A 24,316-nucleotide genomic window follows, 5' to 3' on the forward strand; every position below is an offset into this window, starting at 1 on the left:
TAAAAATTCTACGATTTCAGGGGGTAGAGAGATATCGCGAATTTGAGGGGGAGGGACGGCGTAATACACAGGTGTGGATAAAATTTAGTTTTTCGTCGTCGTTAAAGCGTGATTTTTATTCGCAGCGCGAGGAACGCGAAACCCTCAATCAGCTTGCCAGACAATTGGCTTCCGGTTCGCGACTGATAACTCCCATGCTCCAACATCTCGTGTACCAACATCCGGGGCTATCCGTACAACCGTCGCCGATGCACCAGCAGCAACTGCAACAGCAGCCGTCCTCCGTGGCCGTGTCGTTGACGACGGCCGCGCTCAGCAGACACGCGGCGGCGGTGGCAGCGGCCGCTGACCTGTCGCCAAAGTCCAGCCACTCGGGCGACGTGCCAATGTCCGGCGGTCGTTCTACCGACGTGCAGTCGCCGTCCGCGGCCCGGAACAACGAGGCGCAGTCGTGGACGTTCGAAGAGCAGTTCCGACAGGTCAGTGACGTTGTGAAAACATATAATATATAATATAAATATACAGAACCGCAGCTATTACCGCAACGCCTTTATTGTTGCCGTTCATTAAGTATTTTTTCTTATGTTTGAAATATAATTTTTGGGACATCGCAGCTACCCACTACTAGAAAGCCTAAAAGCTACGGTTGAAATATAATTTCGTAGGATTTTCGGTCTACTTAAACTGGAAATCAAAATGCATGCAAAAATGTCGAAAGTTGAATAATTGACAGATACTTCTCGTTATTAAACGTTTAAAGAGTAATTAAAATAGGTATAGGTATAGGTACACGAGCAGGAAACGGTTTTGGTCATGCAGAAAAATAATTTCTAAGAAGCGCAATTATTTCATATTCATATATTCGCAGCTGTTATCATATATTTTTTTTTATTTGTAGGTACCTACATTGTATTATTAGGTTTAATATTATTTAATAGTTTTGTATTCAAAGACAGCTTTAGGTACCTATATGAAATCAACTAATAGTCGGTATGGTGATGTATGTAGAGTGGTTATACTAATGCTCGGATTTTTCATTTTTGGATACATATTTTGTATTATATGAGATTTATGGGATGTAGGACTTCCTAATAAACTTACTTATAGGAAGAGATTTCCGCTACTTCTACACGGTCTCGTGTGAATCACACGCGTGTGTTATCGATTACGTAGTCTTTGGCACTGTTATAATGCCGTAAAGCTAAGCGTGTCTTAACTAGGTAGTTACATATTGTACAACAACAAAAAAAAAAAAAAATATATATATATATATATATACGAGTATACGACCAACGATTATCATCGTAATATATTATCATAGTATGGCCGTGACTAACTATATCGGTCCAGTCGGTTGTATTTTCGAACGGCAGCGCAGCTGATACGCGGTTTGCACTTGAGTGAGACTTGTTTTATGCTTCTACTTCGGACCGCACACGAAAATCCTCGAACATTGTCGCGCGCCGCTCGTAACAATTACACGCATTACGTCGCGCTGCCGTAGATTAAATTAATATACGCTCGAAAACGTGAAAAGTATAAAAATCATTAATTTTATATACATGTAAATGTGTATTTCAATCTATTTTCGGTAATAATAATCCCGTGTGGGTTACTCGTTGCGTGCCCTGAACCGATCGGACGCCGTTCTTCCTATACTCGAGTATTCGTTCAGAGTGTAATCCGAGAGTCGAGACACACAATAATGTTTTATAACTATTTGAAAAATAATAATTAGATGCTAATGATGCTGTGATGCTGTGTAGTCGGATGAACACATTTCTTAATCCTTTGACGCGAGTGGAACGAAGTTTAAAATACTTATATGTGAGGCTTTTTGTTTTGTTATAATACAGGACTTACTCTAACTTAAAGTTTATTTAAACGTATTAAATATAAACATGATTATGCACCTGAGGAGGCAAAGAAAAAAAAATTTACTTATCACTTTTTTCATAGTCACATTTACATATTTTTATATTCAAAATCACAGTAAATTTATTTTTAATTTATGTAAATTTAAAATTATACAAATACAATTATTAAAGTCATCTATTATTTGCATCTATAAATATAGAACAAGTAGTAAATTGTATAAAATAACTTCAGGCTACTTTATTTATTAAGTAACATGAATATTGATCATGCATTTATTACACAGTCACGAGATTAAAACTTCAAATAACTTAATATTCTTTGTTATTTATATATAATATGATGTTTTCAGTAACTTAATAAATTACAATATCATTTTTCTAGAAATGACAACATGTTTCTATGATTCTTGTACTTGTATTACACAGAGTTATATTTTGGGTGGTCGGTGATTAGGCCACATTTTATTTACCTGAAAAAAAATATTTGTTTACATATTAAATCTGTTTTTTAAAGTGTATCTAGAGATTTGGTCATACATTTTTAATACAGGAATATACGAATAAAAATACAATTATTTTAAATGATGCCAATCCAATTTAATAAATTTAATATAAAACAAAGTACATAAAATTAGTCAATAATTATATATATTTTTTCTAATATATGAAAATATAATTATGATACAGGTTTTACAAATTCAAATCTCGTTTTTTCTCCTTCTTAGTATTTTTTAATTTCATTGAGAATATAATTTTTTCAAATTAAAGTTCGTTTTTTGGTTTTTATTGTACTTGGTAGTGATGTGATTTTAAAAAATGATTTTTGAAATACGAACGAAAAGATTCGACGACATTTGTAGTTCGAGTAATAGATTTAGACCGTAACGTCCGTATATGCGGAAGGAAATTAATATCATCATAAATATAGGTGTCAAGAATATAATCTGAAAATGTCGTTAATTAACCGAATTGTAGATACATGTAATATTAAATGTGGATAATATATAGTTTGCACTCATCTAAACAATCGCGATGCTTTATAATATTTGTAAATTACGCTTTTGGATAATTTTATCCATTTTATTCGGTGGCGGCCTCTACCAATTCTTTATCATTTGATATTGGATAATTTATTACTTTTTTATAAAGCACGCGGTCACTTCGAATAAAGTTTCGTGTGCACTGAAGTTTTAAGTATTGTTGTGATTTAATATATGTGACATGCTTTATGCCAAATATTATTTCATTAAAATTTAAAATTTAATTGTGGCCCGATTACCGTATACGGCGTATACAACAATAAAAAATGTTGAAAATAATGGCCCAATCACCGGTTTTACCTATTATAAATGTAAAACAGAAGTGACCCAATTACTATCGTGTATACCTTTTTGGTAAAAAGGTTAATCGTGGCCCGATTTCCGGACGCCCATTTCCAGACGTACGTGAAATAGTAATTTCGCTTTATTACTTGATAATTATTATTGACTACTGTAGCAACGGTACATGGATGGTACCATCAGCTGTTCGAATAGGAATACTATTTTAACAAAAACATTCGTCTCTATGGTTCCGACACGTCGGCTGCATACGAATTGCATCCCGATATAAAAATTGCGATTTGTGACATACTAATCGTGGCCCGATTCTCGGGCGCCAGATATTTTTCCACGTGAACCGCGAACCAATCGCTAGATAATATATCATGAAACATTGAAATAGTACATAGATATGAATGCATTCGTCGAAAACCAGATTTTAATAATGGTTTGTCGTATAATTATAATTAATTTTTTTTTTTTTTTTTTACACTCAACTGTTGGGTTGTTGGGTGGGTAAGTCTAAACATTTTTTCTCTGTCGTATAATTTGCTACGCGCTAAGTGAATACATATAATATTGTAATGTATAACTATTTTCGAATCGTTTCCAGAAGTAATTACATATTTTATGCAACGGATTTGAGCGTCAACTTGAACTCCGACTGATTCTGCACGCCAAAACTATTATCACAAAATATTTATAATAATAATTATAATAATGACACGTACATGTACGTAATATGAACCGGAGGGGGGTTTCGACTGATGTTTCCCGCTCACTTTCTCTGTGTTCGATAACCTGCAGGTCCGAGCACGAGCGGTACACGCGGACGGGCGCCGATACATCAACCGCCACGGTGCGATAGACCTTATCTAACCAGCGCGGCGCGTGCCCAAAGATAAACGGCGTGCCAGAAGACGTGATCGTCTCGGCTTACTAGTCTGATGATGATCCGTTTCGCCCGAAATAAGTGGCGTCCACTCGTGTAATATATTATATTATTCCGTTCGTCCCAATGAGTTGTCGGCAGTATTTTCAATATAGTGTAGCTTATCGAAAACGGCCCCGAGAAACACTTTTGAATTTATTTTATTAAATCGTCTACATACATATGCGTAGAGGAACAAGGTCAAATCTCTTTGTTATTGTCACGAATAGACAATTATAAACTACTTGAACGTAGTCCACGTTACCAGTGATAGATATAGATACAACGGGTCGGTTATGACTTTTACCCTCTGAGAGCCGTTTTAAAGATTATCTTAACGAACAATATTCTATGCAAATAAATGGTTTATTGATTATATTTTTTAAAAACTACGAGTACCTGTTTACTTATACGCAAGTACATTTTTTCTCAAGCTTCCCATTTTTTTATCGCCAGATCAACTCCTGCTATTTAATCTGTATAGTAATTATTAGTATGTAAATATATAAAATCTATAAAATCGACACCGCAAACAAAATTTTAATAATATTATTCGGGATACAAAGCGATTCGCCATTTACATTTTAATCTTGGTTGAACATTTTTTTAGACCGTGTGGCTTACTGTATTTTTTTTTTAACCCTCACTACAACAACAAACTCAGTACATATATTCGTGTTATATATATCCGGTGTAATATCTGTCTATTCCTTGAGGGGGTGTTTTGGTTTTTTGTTTTTAATACACCTACGCGCGATGGCAACTGTACAACAGCAGTGTTTGACGAATATTATGATAAGTGCAGTGCGTACTATCATCGTAGGTAGTAGGCATACAATATCATAATATTATGACAATAAACAATAATAATAATATAATTTATTACCCCATCATTTTAAGATTATATTGTTTTAATATAATGGTCGTGCATCCAGACGTTGACGAAACGGTGAACACGCATTCAACGGCGATTGTACCATTCTCGGACGAGAACCAAGTCGGCCGTATACATATATACACGTGTGTGTGTGTGTGTGTGGGTACATAAATCCTACCCCACGACTAATTGTTCCTTGATGGGACAACCCTTTTGAAAACACTATCTTGTCCGTGTATACTGATTTTAAGACGACTCTGCAGAGCCGCCACTGTGCACACTAAAATTAATAACGCTATGACGACAACGTCTGGCCCACTCGGACAATACATAGTACCTCGCGGTTATTACATTACATTATCATCGTCATTATCATCTATAGAAGAGCACACATTAATTTATGCATGTGCGCAGATGACTATTGGAGATTTTTACGCGTCTATCTCGGACCGGGGTTAGGTCACAACGTGTTATTGTGATAATTATATTCACACGCCGCCAGACAGACGAATTTCGATCTGTTGTCACCGAGCCGATTCTTTTCCCTTTTCCCCTTTCGTTTTTATTTCATTGTCTCCCGTCTCTGGACGTGTTTTTCATTTTCACCTGCCCCGCGGTCGGCGTTTCTCATCGCGAGACACATGACGTGCGATGCAGTCTGATTGCATTACTATAGGTACACCAGGTCGTCGATCCACGCTAGTCCGCCGCGCACGATATAATATAATACGTTCTCTTGCCGTACCTTTACGATATAATTAATATCAATCTGAATACACACACACACATCGCTTGTAATATAGCATGTACCTACCTACTTGTTAAACTACTACTGAATATGCTGTACACAATGTCCGCGAGTGTAACACGAGGGCTACCGCAGCATGTGGGTGACGAAAAAATGTCCATTTCGAACCCAGCCAAGTGTAACTCTGTTGCATCTAACCTACTCATATCATGTTGTCGTTTTAATTTTTTTTCACACTCAAAAATTGTTAATCAACCAACCCCTCGTGTGTGGTTTTTTTCGTTTTACGCAACCCCCACTGATGTCCGACGGTAAACCGAAAAACTATTCAAACGTGTGTCTTTTCTCTTCGTTTGATATCGCTATTGTAGAAGATTACGCATGTATGCAGTATCAGACTATGCACAACCATAAAAAGTTTTTAATCGCATTTCTAGAGTTTAAAGAGAACACTACACACGTACGTGTTGTCTCCATCTTACACCCATATAAAACGGTAAATTTGCGTTCATTATAACTGATTTTATGCTATTAGTTTTAATACTTAAGTAAACTGAACAATTATTAAATGTGAAGGTGAAAATATTACATGCGTACTTACACGTTAGCGTTTTTTTCGATATTTTAATTTTTAAGCCTGATATGAGTATGTAAAATATTACAAATCACAAATTCTCATAATATTTATCACTCTAATATTAAATTTAACAATAAAAATCGGTTTAATTAAATACAATTTTTTTTATCTTGTTTATTTATAGGACGAATGCATTACAGATAAGTTTAGCATCCTTTTAATGGTATATTGTATCGTAGAATATACGACATCAGTCATTACTGTTATATCAAACGAATTTTATTAATATAATAATTTACTAGGTATCTTTATCGAATTTTATGAAATTTTTCAAGTTGAAAAATTATTATTATTAATATTTTTTTTTTAATATACAATACTATAGTATTATAACATGATTATTATGTGAGAAACGATTTTCTTCTAAATAATTAAATCTTTCGATTGGCGTACATAATTTATGATCGACGAGCTTAATGTCTAAATTATTTTAAAAATTTACATTTCCGATATATTTAGAATATAATATTATATTTTATATATATATACATGTAACAGTGACAAGTGTGATCCTATGAACTGCAATACTTGGCCACCAGTCACTCTACAAAGTAATAATATTATATACCGCTATAATACTACATACGTATAGCGGCCCTCCGTTTACGGTCTTATTTTTGTCAATAGGGGATTGCATTATACACTTTGAAATCCTTAAACTTTATTGTGGTGTATATATTGACCTTGTATTGCTTCTAATGTTCATATAACTATGTGCATAGATATATAAATAAACACCGTATAGGGGTGAAAAAGCGATAACATGAAGTATATAATTGAAAAACGGAATAGCATATAATATATATCTATAAATGGTAGTGCAGACGACCAACAGAAATTAGATCCTCTTTTCACTACAGTTTTCATATTATCTCGGAATAAAACATTTTATTATATGAAAGGATAAAGCAATTAACCTAGTTCGCTAGCCACTAATCGTTTTCGGTTCGAGAACTTCTCCAAAGCTCCTAAACGATTTGAAACAATTTTCACGAATTGAAGAAATAACTTTGTACGAAATTCTTATTGATTTACTTTATACTACGTCGACTCATGTGTCTCGACACCTATTACAGTCTACGTATCGTTTTGAAAGGAAAAAAACTATTTGCTATAAAGCGCATACGTTTATAAATAATATTAAAAATAAGTTAAGATATTTAGGAATTGGGGTGCTCTTGGATACATTATAGGTATAATCCTATTGTAGAGACAATATTATGACTACATTGGTTTGTGTTGAAATGAAAAAAAAAAAAGTAAAAGATAAAAAATTTTACTCAAAATATACTATTTTTAATTCATATATTTATTACAAACTATCACTAATTATAATATAGATTATATTATCTATTTACTCATAGTACCCACCTAGCTGTATTACGTTTTTCTTAATTTTTGTTCTCTGTATAATCGTATATAATATGTTCGTTGTATTATTAATTATTACTGGATATGTAAACATTTAAGCCTATAACTTCTATGAGTACATATTAAACATATTTAATCATCACATCATGTTAATAACAAGACGATTTCGATTGGACCCATGTCGGAGAGGAATGGCTGAGATAACCGATTATTATTTATTCGGCCAGTCGAATAGTTATAAAAAAAAAAAAAAAAAACTTAAAACTCTTCGTTCTATATATTATTATTATTATATCCCACGCTGCGGCCGCAGTTAATCGGCTGCGATTATTCATTGTCCGTAATATAATTGGGCGAGAGCAAAAAATAGAAAATAAAAATATTATTATATATTATCGGCGGCCGGGGAAACAGATGAGCGTATTATTATAACGACGACGATTCCCGTACTTCTCGAGATTGACGATCAATCAGCTCGTTCGTATGTGTGTGGATATAAACCGCGATTAACGCGTTCGAGATTTCGTTTAGTATTATTATTATTTTCTCGTCTAATCAATATTTTTCATATACACATTGTACGTATGCGTGTGGTGGGCGTACGGTCCATCAGTCAACGACGTGTTTACGGCAGTCGGATCGCGGACAAGTATATAATACGATGGTATAGTATAACGCGTGTTACATTATACAACAAAAATATACCTAAGTTAGCTGATGAGCAATATCCCCATTGTATAATATTATAAATTATAATGTCCGTATACTTTGATTTTATTATGCGTACAGAAACACAAACAGACAATATATAATATACTAAATACTAATATAAGTCAACGACCGTCGTGCAACATGTGCATATATAATATATTTATCATATATTATGTAAATGTTAATAAACAGGTATACGAGAAAAACGATAATCTCAAATAATGCCAATAACAACAATAATAATATCGTATAATGTCGTGTTTGGCCAAAGGCGCCATACGATTTTTCGAAATATCGCCGTGCATACCGTCCTTCAACCGCGTTTACCTAAGACCGAATCCGAATAATATAATATGTAAGTAGTAGCGGTACACTAGAATATAATAAAAATTAAAAAAACGTATGTGTTCACGTACGGGCGTATTCAATTTTTCTTGTTTAGACCATTCGAACAGGAATATTATGCAGGTAAATATTTCTTTTTTTTTTCAAACCCGAAATATTTTTAATAACGAGACATTTATTTGGTCTACACGCGATGATATACCCACGACGTTCTATTATAAGCATAATATTACTTAAAAAAAAAAATAAATAATGATATAAAGACCCTATTTATATTAATTATTATTATTGTATATTATACATTATATGACGATATTTTTTTATAATAATAGCTAATAATAATAATAATAATAATAATCATAATAATATGTGTCATTGCAGCGGCACGTACATTATTATATTGAGTCGTTCGCGCGGGTAATTTAAACAAAAATTCTTCGACAAATGTTAACAAATAAGTATTTACGCAATTAATCTGATAGGTGATAAAATTTTAAGATACATCATTAAACCGTTTGTTAGGTATACTGAAATGTGCGTTGAAACTGCGCCGCGCCACCTGCTGTTAAAACCTTCGAGTTTAAAACGGTCATTAAAATCTTATGTAAATCATATACCGATGTCGTTAGAAGTATTACATACGTTGCGCTATAACTTTGTATAGTGTACCTATCTATTATAATAGTCATCGAAAAGTGGAAAGATGCATGGTACAATATATTATTTTAAAATCACCGTCTTTATCGTAGTATAATATATTACATAAAATATTATAAGTAGCAGTAGTGTAGGCAGTAGCAGTTTTTTTTTTTTGGTGGCGTTTAACACAAATGTGTTTTTGTTTTTTTTTAAATTGTTGTTTTTGGAAAATGCATATCTTGCGATTTACTGTGAACGCTTTGAATTACAATCATCTAATATTAGATAGGTATACTACACTATACAGACAGTAAGTCTGTTAGGCTGTCAATACATTATTTTATAATTAGTATTTAAAAAAATATTATAAACTACGAAAGTGCCACAATAATTTTACCTGGAACTAAGTAGATGATTATAATCTAGGTTATAATATTTAAAATTTATGTTATGACCATTTTATTATAAGTGTTAAAAATTTAGAGTTGAGCATTAATGATTGTGGTTTGATCATTAAAATTTATATAACTTATTTTAATTACATCAAAAAAATGTATCTTTAAATTAATTTTGAAAAAAATATACAAGTTCCCATATGAACTTTTAAAGTTGAACATCCCTCTATTATATACCTATTTTTATATATAAAATAAGAATCATTGAAGATACTTAAAAAAAAAAAAACTTTAGCTGTAACATACATTTTGAATTACTTTGGATATTTTTATTTAAAAAAAAACCTAGTGTTTATACCAGTAATATATATGATGTGTATTGTGTATATATTAAAAGTGGAAATATTAATTTTCAATTTTCACTGAGTTATATATTATATATGTATATGAAGGAAAAAAAAAATGGGCAGTAGAGTAAAATATTTATTTTGTAAGTGGGTTGTATACAATGATAAAAATTAAGCGTCACACAACTAATTATTGGAAGAAAAAAATGTATATAAGACTATAAAAGTTTTAATATTTTGTTATTATAATTAAAAAATTATAGTTAAATGTTGTAAGTTATTCCAAGATGGTTTTGAATTTTATATATAACAAGTGTTGTTTCTAATAATAAGAATGAACGGTCAAGGACCAGTCATACCAAAAATATGACATCAGTAAAAAATAACGAATATATTTGTATAGTATTATATCGTGCTACACTACTGCGATACCTCATTATTTGCAATAATTATATACCAGAGATATTATTTGGCAGTCAATAGTCATTAAGTTAATGATGAAAAATATACTATTCGTAAGCATATAAAAAAAATAAAATAGTATCTTTTACACAATTAAAGGTCTTGAAAATATATAAACGCTATTTAACTGCTGTAAAACGGTGTGAATATACAATGGTTTATATAACATTGTAATAATTCCTTGTGCATTTAAATTGGGACTTATAAATTTATAATATTGTGTTCTTTAAAATTGTAATTATAATATTCAGCAAGTATAAACGATAAAATATGCACTTTTATAAATCTTTATAACATTGAAAAATGTACATGTTATATATTATTAGTATTATAATATTTACTGTATTGCGCTAATCGCATGACAAAGTTATATGTTAAAAACGTCTGTTCATCCAATAATAGTATCTATCTATCAACTATCTATCATACCATTGCAACTATAATAATGTTTAATTCGAAATAGTTGTCCCAGATAATTTGAACAGCATAGTTTGAAAACCACTGATATACGAGTACATGGTAATGGTATATACAAACAAATATAAACGATAAGTTTTTATGTTCTATCAGGCATAAACTGATTCTAATATAATTGCTTTGTATATGTATGACTTCTATAGTATAAACGCATACATATTTTACACAAAAATAGTATAATTTATTTGTTCATTTTATTTTAAAAAAAATTTAGTAATTACGATACAATTCAAACATATGTGTCGAAGTATACATTTAAAAATGTTAAAAATAGCTTTTTTTTAATTAGAATGTAAAACAGCTTTTTTATTTGGCTATACCATACAAACAAAATATAATCAATAATCGAAAAAAAAATAAAATTAAGAGCTAAGTATTATTTATCAATATTATATTAAAATTGTCGATAAAGACAGCCGACACAATTATTTCAATAAGTATACACTAATACAGAGGTAAAGTTATTTATCTTATAATTTTTTTTTTTTTTTACATATTGCGTACAATTTCATTGGAATTCTGAATACTAAATATTTTTTTTCTCAATGATATTAAACTATAATTAATCATGATTATAGCTACTACCTAATTATTCAACTCTGAAAGATTCGATCGTACCCTTGCATGCCTATCTATACTATCTACTCAATTAAAATTCATGTCAGTGTAATAATATTGCAATTTTTTGTTTTTAACCCATTGCCGGGTATGACCTCTGTTGGTCCGTCATCAACGCGTGTAGTGATGTGTGAGTTTTACGAATTTGTTGTTAATTTTTTTCCTACTTGTGTTTGAGGTAGGTACAGTTGATGTCGGATTTCCACATAACAGACCACACGGGCGAAATGTTAATTTTTGTCCACGACCGAAACTGATCGGCTGTCGCGTGTCTGTGTACGGAAAAACGTGATTTAAATTAAGCCGCCGTTATTATATGCATCGTTGTCGTCGTTGTAGCGTGCTACAACATAGACGTTTTTTGCCCGTCTGTCGTATATACACATCATCGTCGCATATAATATGTATAGATATAAAATACTTTATTTTATTATAATATAATGTAGTTATGACTTAGTCCATGCGTATAAAATCAGATAATTTTTTTGTTTTCTAATCTATTAAAGTTATTAATAGGCACCTACCACGTATACGATAACGCATTGAGTGTAGCATTTAATATATTTTTGAGCGTAGATTTAATTACTCTTTAAAGTTCTCTCGTATTTTTGAAAACAACCCCTAAAACTTCCGTCAAAATTGGTCAAGTAATTTTTGAGTCTATAAATCTTTAATAATACTAACACCATTGCCTTTAGTTGTAGGTACATTTAAACAATTAACATTTAAATAAATATTATTTTATTTAGAAAAAGCCCATAAAAAAGCACGGCAAATTAGCTGATATAATACCAATTTCTCTCTTAATTTTATTTCTGTATTTAATGGCAACCCGAAAACCTATAAATGAATACAAAAAAAAAAAAAAATTCAATTCTCGTGAGCTAAAACGAAATTCTTGTGTGAACTTTAAAATGATTAAAAAAAAAAAAAAAAAAAGAAACACCAATCTAGTTTCGACGAATCTATTGATATAACTATTTTTTAAATCGTAGATTAGACATGGTAAAAAAATAATTTTACATATTTGTATACTTACCTATAGCAAAAAATACAAAAGAAATATTTCATTATTGGGTTTCAAGTGTTATGACTCCTAAACCGGTTAAATCCACTCTATTTGCGCCACTAAGGACAGCGTCACTACAGTCACTATTCACCACACACGCGTATATGTCCTATCGATAACATATACATAACGTATTAAAATTTATTTAATTCAAAGGTTTTGTGAAAAATTCGTAAACCAATTCAATTGAATTCAGAACGCACGTGTTGCTGGCGTTCGGCGCAATGTAATACAACTTTTAAGTGTATGCAAATATGCATATTATTATGCGCGTGTGTACAGCAGAAAACTAATTGCTATTTATACTTGAACAACAATATTACGAATAAAATATTATAATTTCTAATCCGATCGCATGCGGGCGATCGATGCCAGCTGTGTTTCGACGTGTTAAATTCCATTGCAACGACCACGGTAGCAAAATTACCGTAAATTACACAGCTGATATCGCGTGCTAGTCAAGCGCATTTTAATATGTCCATCGCACATAATAATAGTATGATAATAAATAATATAATATTCGAATAAAATACGATTATACGTACCGGATTGACGAGATTCCGTCAAAGTACGATTGAAATTTCGTTCGTATTATATTAATAATACCTACTGCGAAGAACACTTTATAATAATAATTCTTCCCGATTTCCGAACGTGGAGATAGATACCAACCAACCAATATAATGATACTTACGTGTATAATATTACATTATATTATAGGTATATTATGTATATATTTTGTGTTCACACGAACGCATAGGTTTATACGGCTTGTGTGTGTGTGTGTGTGTGTATAACACACAATATATTATATTATATACGTCAAAATAATATTTTAATAATCGAACGCTGCACGATAGGGCCGACGATACACGAATTTATTATAATTTATACGAGACGTATCGTGTATAGCGATTATACGAACAAACGCGATATTCGGAGTACCTACCGAATATAACAAATAACGCGTCTACATATCGATGTATTATACGCGCGGGTATGTGCCGATCGGAAAATCTCGAATTGCGGACTCGGACGATAAAACCAAACCGAAAACCGCGTACCTGGAGGTGTCTGCCGATCGGCGCCACAATCGTAACACGATAATAATAATAATGATAATAATACGATCATAAAAATGTTACAATGATATATTCCGAGACGTCCGTCCGCAGACCTCAGAGCCTCCTCAGACGAGAAATCCGCACTGCGCTCAGCACGCGGTCCAGGTCGGTCGCTGCGCTGTATAATAATAGCAACGCAAAGATTCGTCAGCGATCGGGAGGAGTATATATTATATTATATTGTGCCCTTGTATCGTGTGTGTGTTTAATATAAGTATCATCGCAGTTAATTCATATCGCGTGTCAACACGCTACACACGTGTGGTTTGTGTATGTGTAATACAAGTGCTGTACGTGTTATTATGTTATAGCGTATTTACGCGAGTTTCGTCGTCGGCACCCCGGGGATCGAGCGCTCGGCGACCTCTTTCCGGCGCGTCCGCGTTTCTCGCCCTTCACTACCCACACCCCCTTTTCGCCGCCGACCCACCCGAATCGTTGGTTTCGCGTTTACGCGTCCGAAATGATGACGATAAAAAACGGTGTAAATCCACCGTGACCCCACGACGGCGTACAGGTACCTATATATATATACGCCGTGTAGTACGATGATGACGTCATGTCGCGGCGATACCTGCTACCTGAGCGGCGGGTGCGAGTTTCGATGATAATATTGTCCACCGCTGTCGCCGCCGCCACCGATACACTTACGTATATCACGCGTGAAGAACAGTATTATTATAGGTGTATAGTATTTATCCAACAATCGAGTCGTGCGGGGTGCAAACCGAACGCGGAGATATAATTATTACGTTTTACAAGCGGCGGAGGGGACACCGGTGGCGGTGCAGTCGGTTCCGCGTAAAGTCGTAAAAACCGGAAACGAAAAGGGCTCAGCGCGCGCAACGCTACAGCAGATATACGCAATAGAGAGAGAGAGAGAGAGTAAGAGAGAGATGGAAATCGGTGAGAGTCGCATACAGCTGCAGACGGTATTGCACAGCGCCCACCAGTTCACCTATATAATCGCCCTCTCCCCGAAGACCGTACACGTTAAATATTTAGCCCCTATATTCGTTCTTTTATTTGTAGGTCTTATATCATAAGCACACGCTCATTCCTTCTATAAACAATACCAAGCTTAATAAACATTTCCGTCTAAAGTCAATAAACCTAGACGAAAAACAGATAATATAATAAATATGTTCGCATTCGGCACTTAATTGTGCACTATTATTGCAATAGTATAAGCATATTAAATTTTGAATATTATGTAGTAAGAATTAAGTCTAAATAATTGAGGAATTTAAACGCGTGTCGAATGATGTTAAGTATAGTTCAAAGGATATACACATTATATCATAGTATACATATTATTATGTGCAGTGTAAATATTAAAGCAAATATTACAGTATTATACGACACTACTGAAGAACACCAATAGCACTGAATTGCACTCTGCAATTGATGACACAGATGTGGTCGTTATACTATAATAATATAATGTTGTGACGTGATCAGTGTGTACGGGATGAACCACATCCGGCATCGATAATGTGAATATAAATCATGAATATATACACAAAATATATATCCATCTTGGAGACGTCATTTGCTCGCGCCTTGTAAACCACATTGTATACCGCAGTAGGCTGAAAATACTAACTTTCTTTCGTCTCGTATTGATGAAACTCTTCGTTTTATTTGTCATTTATATAGGTACACATTTATAATATTTAAAAAATACGTCACCGCGGTATGCGTATTATTGTTATGTTACATGTATGTATGAGCAAAAAATGTATTCACAATCGATAAAAAAATATAAATAAAAATAATATCTATCCTTAACCTTGTACGCTGTAGTAAGACGCAAGGATTAAATCGTATCCTTCTGAGTCCGTTCTGTGATCTACCTATTTAAAATAATATTGTACAACGGATAACTTAACTTAACCTAACCGAAAAATAATTTTTTTACTTATAAAATGTTGACTTTAAAAGATATCTATTTATTTGATAAATATATCTAACAATGCACTGCATATACTTTATATTCAAAAACTGATTATTGATTGTTTATGTGTCTTGACTCGTGGCTTGTATGTATTATCGTTATTTCACGTTAATTGGAAAAGACGTCGTTAGTTCGTTAATGCCTATATTATATTATTGTTTAATAAATTAAAAATATATACTTAAGCACGAAACACATTTCGTCATACATCGGTGAAATCAACGAGTGTGTTTTATTCAAATTATCATCGTAACTCGTAAACATGTTTAAATTAAAAGCTTTTAAAATATTCCATGATTTGGTTACCTCCGATGTTAATAACCTTAAAAACACGTCACAGTCAATTTGTTCCCGAAAACACACCTTATAGTAATTACTAGTTATATCTATACGACGCATTATTTTATTCATTTAATCCCATTATCATTATATATTATTGTACGTATCTACATATTTAGTATTTGAAATATATTTACATATATAACGCACAATATACAAAACGCATAATTTCATATGCACGACAATAACAATTAAAATGTATTACTATGTTCGTTTTTTAACGAGTAGGTAAGGTACCTATACACAAAAACAGTAAAAGCTTGTTGGTTTTTTTTTTTTTTTTTGTGGAAAATGTCTATTTCATAACAGTATTAAATAATAATGATCTTCATCGAGTGACAATTAGCGTGCTTACACTACTCGTTAAAAATATCTGTTAAGTTCTCTAGCTAACGCGTATTCAGTCGACGTTCCTCAGATTATGTTTATGTATAGACTTTAAACGATCTTCAAACGTGTATAAAAATATACGCTTGCACACACGCATTCGTATTAATCCCGTAGATTGAAGAGCTACCGTGTTACAAGACGTATTCTATTATTCATACATACAGGGCCGTGTCCTGACCGGTTCTCTAACACACTACTATACACCACGTTGCCTGTTAATGAGAAACACTATATTATATTAAATGATATACGCTCATCACAATAATATGTTTTCACCCTCCACGTCATTGTCATTCGTCTCGGCATAGTGTATTTTTATGTTCATTTTTTTTTTTTTTTTTTTTTTTTTATTGTAATAGGTTGTGTTGACGTTTTTTTTCCTAGTTGCGTATATTTTATCATTTTTAAATGTATTTTGATGTATTATAATAGTACCTGCCACGGTATACGACACGCGGATTAAAATAATCATACCTATACGTATTAACAACAAGGAAGAATTACCGAGAAAACAATAAGGTGTTAAATGAACGATTTGTTGAAGTTGAATGGTAATTATTTTTCGCAAAAAACGATCTCACGTTGAATTGAATACAAGTACTTAATATGGTATATGTACTTATGTCCTATAGGTACCATAATATAAGTGCATATACCAATTTATTATTATTATTATTATTTTTGTTGTTGAGTTAACAAGATAGATGTCGAACAGGTATGCACTATGCACGAGAAAAGTGTATTGCGCAATGGAACAAATATATTTTGTAATAACCGCAGTCGGGGACGGGAGAGCAATGATTTATACAACGGTGTGAACGAAAATATATTATAGGCATCAAATTAATTAGACATCCAGCGAAACGCTGAACTGTTCGCGTAGACTTATACCGGTCAAACTTTTGAACTCGAGTGTCTAATTTGTTTACAATAATGACTTGCAACCGATGGAAAAACAAATAGTATTAATATTACTGTATTAGCACCGACCGACCGACCGACTATTTGAAATACTCCGAGGTTAGGAAAAAGCAATACATTTTATCATCCGAAACGTCTCTAAATTAAACATAACCGGTAGACAGAAAAGTGTTGATGTATTAGAGTATTACCATTATTATTATTACTATACCGCAGTACATGGGAATAATATTATGTATGAGAACAATAATAATTATTATCATTATTATTATTATCGATCATTATATTTTATAGTCTATGTTAATTTACGAATTATAATATAAATTAAAAATATTCTAATAGTTGGTACCTATATATTTAACTAAATACATTAAACTATATACTTACTTAACGGCTGACTAGAATAAATACATTTTCAAAATTATAATACTTACATAGTACATCATACATAGTAAATTATTACATAGCAAATATAGAACTCAATGTTTATCATCCATTAAAATCGAATAGCACTCGACTTTATTCATCTTATTATATAATCGAATAATGAAAAAAAAAAACCATTAAAAAATTATAAAATATTTGTCCACATGAATGTTTACAATTAAGCGGTGTAAGTTGCATGTACAACTAAAACTGATTATACGTCTTAAAATTACAGTGGAGATAATATAATATTATTTGTTTTACAGTTATACTCGGCGGGCAGTGAATCAGACAGACGGACCTTTCTAGACTCGCTATTCAGTTTCATGCAAGAACAAGGTGAGTACCTGAGAAAATAAAGCTTGTGCTTATATTTTATTAATCATATTTCTTACTTTATTGACTGATAATTTTTCCTTGATTCTCCGCAGTCGGTATACATATTATAGCTATCTATCATGTTTAAAGCTGAGTATTCGTAAAATATAAAAATAATTATATCTATAAGAGCAAAAAAAAAAAAATATTTATTATTTTTTTAATAGCATTACAATTTGCGGAAAATAATAAATTATATTGTATATATTATTGCAAATATCAACTACCATATAATATCATATATATGCACTTCAACAACTATCGCGTATTCCGTCATGTCTCTGGTGGTGGGGTAGGCGAGTTGCATATAGCTGATATACTCAAGCTATACTTAGATACTCTATAATAATGTCCAGGTTATCGACCGTCGAAATCATGTACGTCTTAAAAATTTAATTTCAGGCGATTTTTTATCTTAGTTAATATGATTTGTATCTACCTCTACCTATAATCAGATGAACTGCAAAATCTAAAATATAAATTTTCTTTCTAGAAAGTAAAAAAAAGGTTCTTTCTGCAAAATATTTCTTTTTAGCGGTGTTTTCGCAAAATAATGAGAACCAAGTAACTTGGTAACTGCAAAAAAAAAAAGGACATTTAATTATATACATTATATGCATTTCATAACTCCACTAATACAGTAGAACGTTGATAGCCAAATTTAATCGATACACAGTTATCATTCGTTTAACGATTGCGCGTTTGTCAGCAAATACACGATTTCTACATTGTCCGTTATTAAAATAAATTTTATTTTTAAGTCACAACGTAGTAAATTTGTGTAAGCATACGATATAATGATCAATATAATTTTTAATATTTTTATTGATAAAACTCAGCAGGCGTAGATTATAATGCACGCAATTAGGCAAAAACGATAATATTACAAAAGACGCAATACTACTGATCGTGATTCGTAGGTCTTGCAAATGAGGGGTACATAATATTATTCATAACTATGAATTATATATATAATACACACCTATATTGTAATAAATTATAATAATGAACGTTGTTATTGGAAAACCGTTTAAAATTTACTATTATATGTAGAATCGATAACAAATTATGTATATCAATAAAATTACGACAAACATTTGAAAGCAATTAAAGCCGTTTAAGTTTAAAAATTTAATTGGATAATCATTTTACTTAACGTCTTCTTTAAATACAAACATATTTAATAAATAATTAAATTTCGTATAATATTATGTATATTATTAAAAATTATCATCGATTATCAGGAAATGTTGTATTGTAATTGAAAAAGTAGATTCATACTACAATTTTGTTTATAGTTATGAGAAAAAAAAAACCATAATATTTTATAAAACATGTGGATATTGGCAATGTCAAGATATAAGATCGTTTAAACACAACTACTTATAATGCAATTCGATAAAATTAGCATATCTATTTATAGTTTGTACTGCTCAAATACTTAGTATATTAATCGTTGAAGACTTTCATAAAAAGTTCATATCATATTGCCATAATATTATACCTACGTTAATTTGGACGTTACCATACCATAGATGTTACATCTGAAATAACATTTTATGCGTTTATCATACTCTTTTCGGAAAATCGACTTTTTGATATCAATTATTTTGTAATTTTGTTGGACGGAACGGATGTTTTGTACAGTATACATGTAAATCTCATACGATATTCTACTTCAAATTTTTAACGTTAGTATGACTTTTTTATACGGTCTGAATAATTATCATGTTTACCATAAACTCGAACATAATGTAGGGAGAAAAGTAACAAAAATACGGGCTATTCAAAGACACAGCGACGGTGTCGTTATAAACACGTCGGCCGCGGTGGAGGCGCTAAATAATAGTGTATTATATCATATTATATATTATACTATACAAAATAAAAACGATTACATTTTTATAGCCAAATAAAAAAGCAACGCGCAATGAAATATCGATTTCTCGAAACGTGTTTCATTGTGAATAGATGTTTTAATATGCAATACGAAAATTTACTAACTATAAACGACGAGTCTATAAAATAGTTTTGAATAATTCGGAATTCGGCTTTGAAAATCAAACAAAATCGTACGCCATAGTAAATTATGTCATTAAAAATGTATATACATATTATATATATTATTATAACGTTGAATGAGCAATAAAAATAATAATATTAGATTTTTAAAAATTAAATAAAAACTACTATTGTAATACTTTTGGAACCCACCGATTTTTTATGCTACGACAATGACTCGTTTTTGGATATAAAATCTGTTTTGAAACGTTAATATTTCTTTATATTACCTACTTAAAATTTAGGTTCCATATTATTATAGACTTCAAGTAGACATTTTTTTTACAATATTAATTTTTTTTGATTATGTTTACGAATATAATGGTATAACTGATGTATGTATGCAACTAAAAAACGCTTCAAATATAGTATTGTCTTAAATAAAATAAAATATACAAATTTTAGCTATAAACGTTCATTTGAGACCTAACTGAGTCATGCATTGCATCTATATTCTATACTAATACACTCGGCGGGATTTTAGTGGATGAAACTATAACTGAATATTATGTCATTGGGTTTAGACATTTAATATTTTAATATGACTTTAGATAAACTTATTTTTCATTGTATCTATATTGTGGTGTGCAATTGATTTGACTATAATTTCGTTTTTTATGCTATTATTGAGTATTAAAAATTTGTTAACTAATAATTTTGGATCTATGTCTAAGAAAAATAAAGTAAGACGAACGCGTTCAGAAATGTAAAAAAAAAATATTTGTATTTGTATGTTAATTATTCAAAACAAATGGTGTATATATTTAGGTGTGTGTGTGTGTGTGTGTGTATGTAATATATGTCTATATATTTTTCTGTAAACTTCGGATCGTAGCTGTCATTGTGTGACGCATATTTGTAATGAAAACCATCAGCGTCGTATATCATTATATTTATTATAAAAACGTTTATTAGGTATTTATGTTTTATATTATAATGACGCTAATGAACTAAAAAATACATTTACATACTGTATGTGTAGCAATTGCGAAACATCATTAGAGAACATTTGTCGTTATTATAGGATTTCCGCTGCTTAAATTATTATAATATCATAGTTGAAAGAAATAATAAATTCGAGAGTTCCTACAATATACGTTGTATATTGTGTATTTGATATTTTCCTGTTATAATGCCTATATGTTAATATGTAAACATAATTTTGTTCTTCTATTCTCAAAAACGATGAAAAGTTCAAAAATGAACTATTTTTTTTCTTCTTTCTGCAAAGACGACGATAATGATGGTGACAGCGTGGCGCATTTCAAATTCCAGTTTTTTCGTAGGAGGAGACGCGTGGAGAAATAATCATTTTGTTTCTCATACCAATCCTGTGTTTGACGAATAACGATGCGAGTGTTCGCGCCCTATACACCATTATTATACACGGTACACACTATTACTACATTATAATATATAATATTATAAACGTACTTAAAAAAATAATAATAACTCCATTGTAAACGGATCGGCTCGAAGGCGTTTTAACAGAAATAGCCGATTTGTCAAAATCTCTCTTACGTGTAGAATACGGTTTATAGTGTAGAAATCTGTATGAAAATCATTTAATAACAACTAGCTCATCTACGTTGTTAACCTTCGACTGTATCAGGGGCTTTTACTAAAATTATATTTTCCCCGTTAATTTCGGCTTCTATTTGATCTATCCCGTACAACGCATATTGTTGTATACCTGCAGCACAACGCATTCGACTATCTGTGATCATAACCGGAATAATATTTTAACTATGTTCCAGGAACATAATATTTGACTGCTCGATCGACATATTCCAAATAGTCTATGTAGACTACACTATCGATAGCAATTTAAGGTACATACCTATCTTGTATTCTTGTATGACCATTATGATACATAATTTATACATATACCTATAGTGCCTACCTACATGTTGTTACCTCCTAACTATCCAACTATAACTACTGTGTACAAAAATTTACGTTTATGTTATATTGTTATAACTTTTAATATTATCATTTAAATATTGAATTATACGGAACATCATATAAAAAAAAAATCAAAATATTTGATAAAATGTTATTAATATTATTGTTAAATTTTATGATGATTAAAAACAAATATTATGCATCTAAATATTATGGTGAGTGTGAACAATTAAACATTTAAAATTACTTAAGCTCATTCCATATCCTACATATTTTGATCTGAATTAATTGTATAGTTAAGTATAATGAATATACAGATATTTAAGTGCCGTAAATACAAGAGTATAAAATAAGGTAAAAATGTTTAATATGTATGTCGTATCTCATCCATATCGCGTAATTGTACGTTTCGCGAAATGGAAACGTGACTTATATGTGATCATTCTCGTTCCTAAGATAGATAAAGACCGTTGGATCTAGCGAACATCACTGGAATAGTGGTTGATTAAAAAAATGATATGAACCAATTGGGAACTGAACATGGAATTATTAATGGTTGGTATGATGTAAGAAGCTTATATAACTGGCTTCTTCGAATTTTATAAAATTAAAGCAAGTAAAATATGAAGTCGAGAAAAAATTTAAAACAAATTGTTTCTTCATTAAAGGGAAGACAAGGTTATTTTAGTTGCTATTATAAAAGCAAATTTCAAACAAAAAAAGTGTGCTTATTTTAAGATAAAAATTTCAATTCTTGATATTATAAAAATTCTATTCTACGTTTAAACAAATAATAAATATAAATGATTTCAAATTCATAGTTTTCATGTTTCATTATATTTATAGTCAATAATTTTCATAATTTATTATATTCACGAGTAATCATTTTCTTAATAATTCATAATTTTCATAATTATTAATTCATTATAATAATATTCACAATCAGTATTTATAATTCTGTACTATGTTAAAAATAATAAAAAATATTATTATAAATATTGTTACGTTAAGTGTTTATCTATATGACGGAACTATAGTTCCGTTATGTGTAGTTTAGGTATGCATTTCGTGAAATGTTGTCCAAATAGCGGAATTACGCGAAGTGGAAAAAAGCGTTTCCGTTTCGCGAAGTGGATATAAACTTTATCCATTTTACGAAATGTATAAATATTATACGATATAGACGCGATATAGATGCGACATATATATATATATATTTATTTACTTATAGATTAATAATATAAAAGTGTATATATATTATACTCGTTTAGTATAGTTACAATGATAGCACAGTATATATATATATATATATATATATATATATAACATTAAAAAGTTTTAATTTCTTATCAACATTTTGTAATTTTTCTGAGATACACTGCAGGGGTCACACAGTTTTAAAATATCATATACTTTGCGGTTTACACAGTTAAATTCCGTACAATGATCGTGACAGGCAGACAAGCTTATTAATTGCATTATCAGGAAAATTTATGGATATTAGATGTGTTCAATATATTAATTATTAACATAACAACATATTGTACATTGTTTTGTCGAATGTTGTGTAACGTATTCGGTATAAAGACAATATACTCCACATATTGTGACTATAGTGCAATATATAATAATATAATAATGTATGGTCATGCAACGTGGCACATATTGCACTATAGTTTAAAACCACGGTTGACGGGCGTGTGAGCATTAATGAGTAGTTATATTTAATATTATAAACGTTATAGGTACATATCTACGTCGTACAATGTATTTTTTATTTTCTCAAACTAGAATATTTATTACAAATTATAAGATACGCACAGTAAACTCTTAATTTTCTATACATCCGGAAATGTAACCATACACTAGGCGCAGGAAAACGAACGAATGTTAGTAATTTTGCTTCAAAACCGGCAGCTGTTGTATGTATTGTAATTTGTTTTCCTTCAAATATTTCGCAAATATATACGTACAAGGTTTATTCCGCTAGAA

General features: G+C 31.0%; 1 protein-coding gene across 2 annotated transcripts in view; it reads left to right on the forward strand.

Annotated features, from left to right (window-relative positions):
- Window positions 1-24,316, forward strand: part of LOC112593226 (AT-rich interactive domain-containing protein 3A-like) — an 86,718-nt gene that overhangs the window by 25,241 nt on the left and 37,161 nt on the right. For both annotated transcript variants that reach the window (XM_025337579.1, XM_025337580.1), the window contains 2 exons: window positions 126-479; window positions 18,247-18,319. In XM_025337579.1, the coding sequence (XP_025193364.1) occupies window positions 126-479; window positions 18,247-18,319 (427 nt within the window). The remainder of the gene's footprint in view (window positions 1-125; window positions 480-18,246; window positions 18,320-24,316) is intronic.

The sequence above is a fragment of the Melanaphis sacchari genome, unplaced genomic scaffold, assembly GCF_002803265.2.
Source record: "Melanaphis sacchari strain LSU unplaced genomic scaffold, SCAv2.0 Contig1_pilon_pilon, whole genome shotgun sequence".
Classification (NCBI taxonomy): domain Eukaryota; kingdom Metazoa; phylum Arthropoda; class Insecta; order Hemiptera; family Aphididae; genus Melanaphis; species Melanaphis sacchari.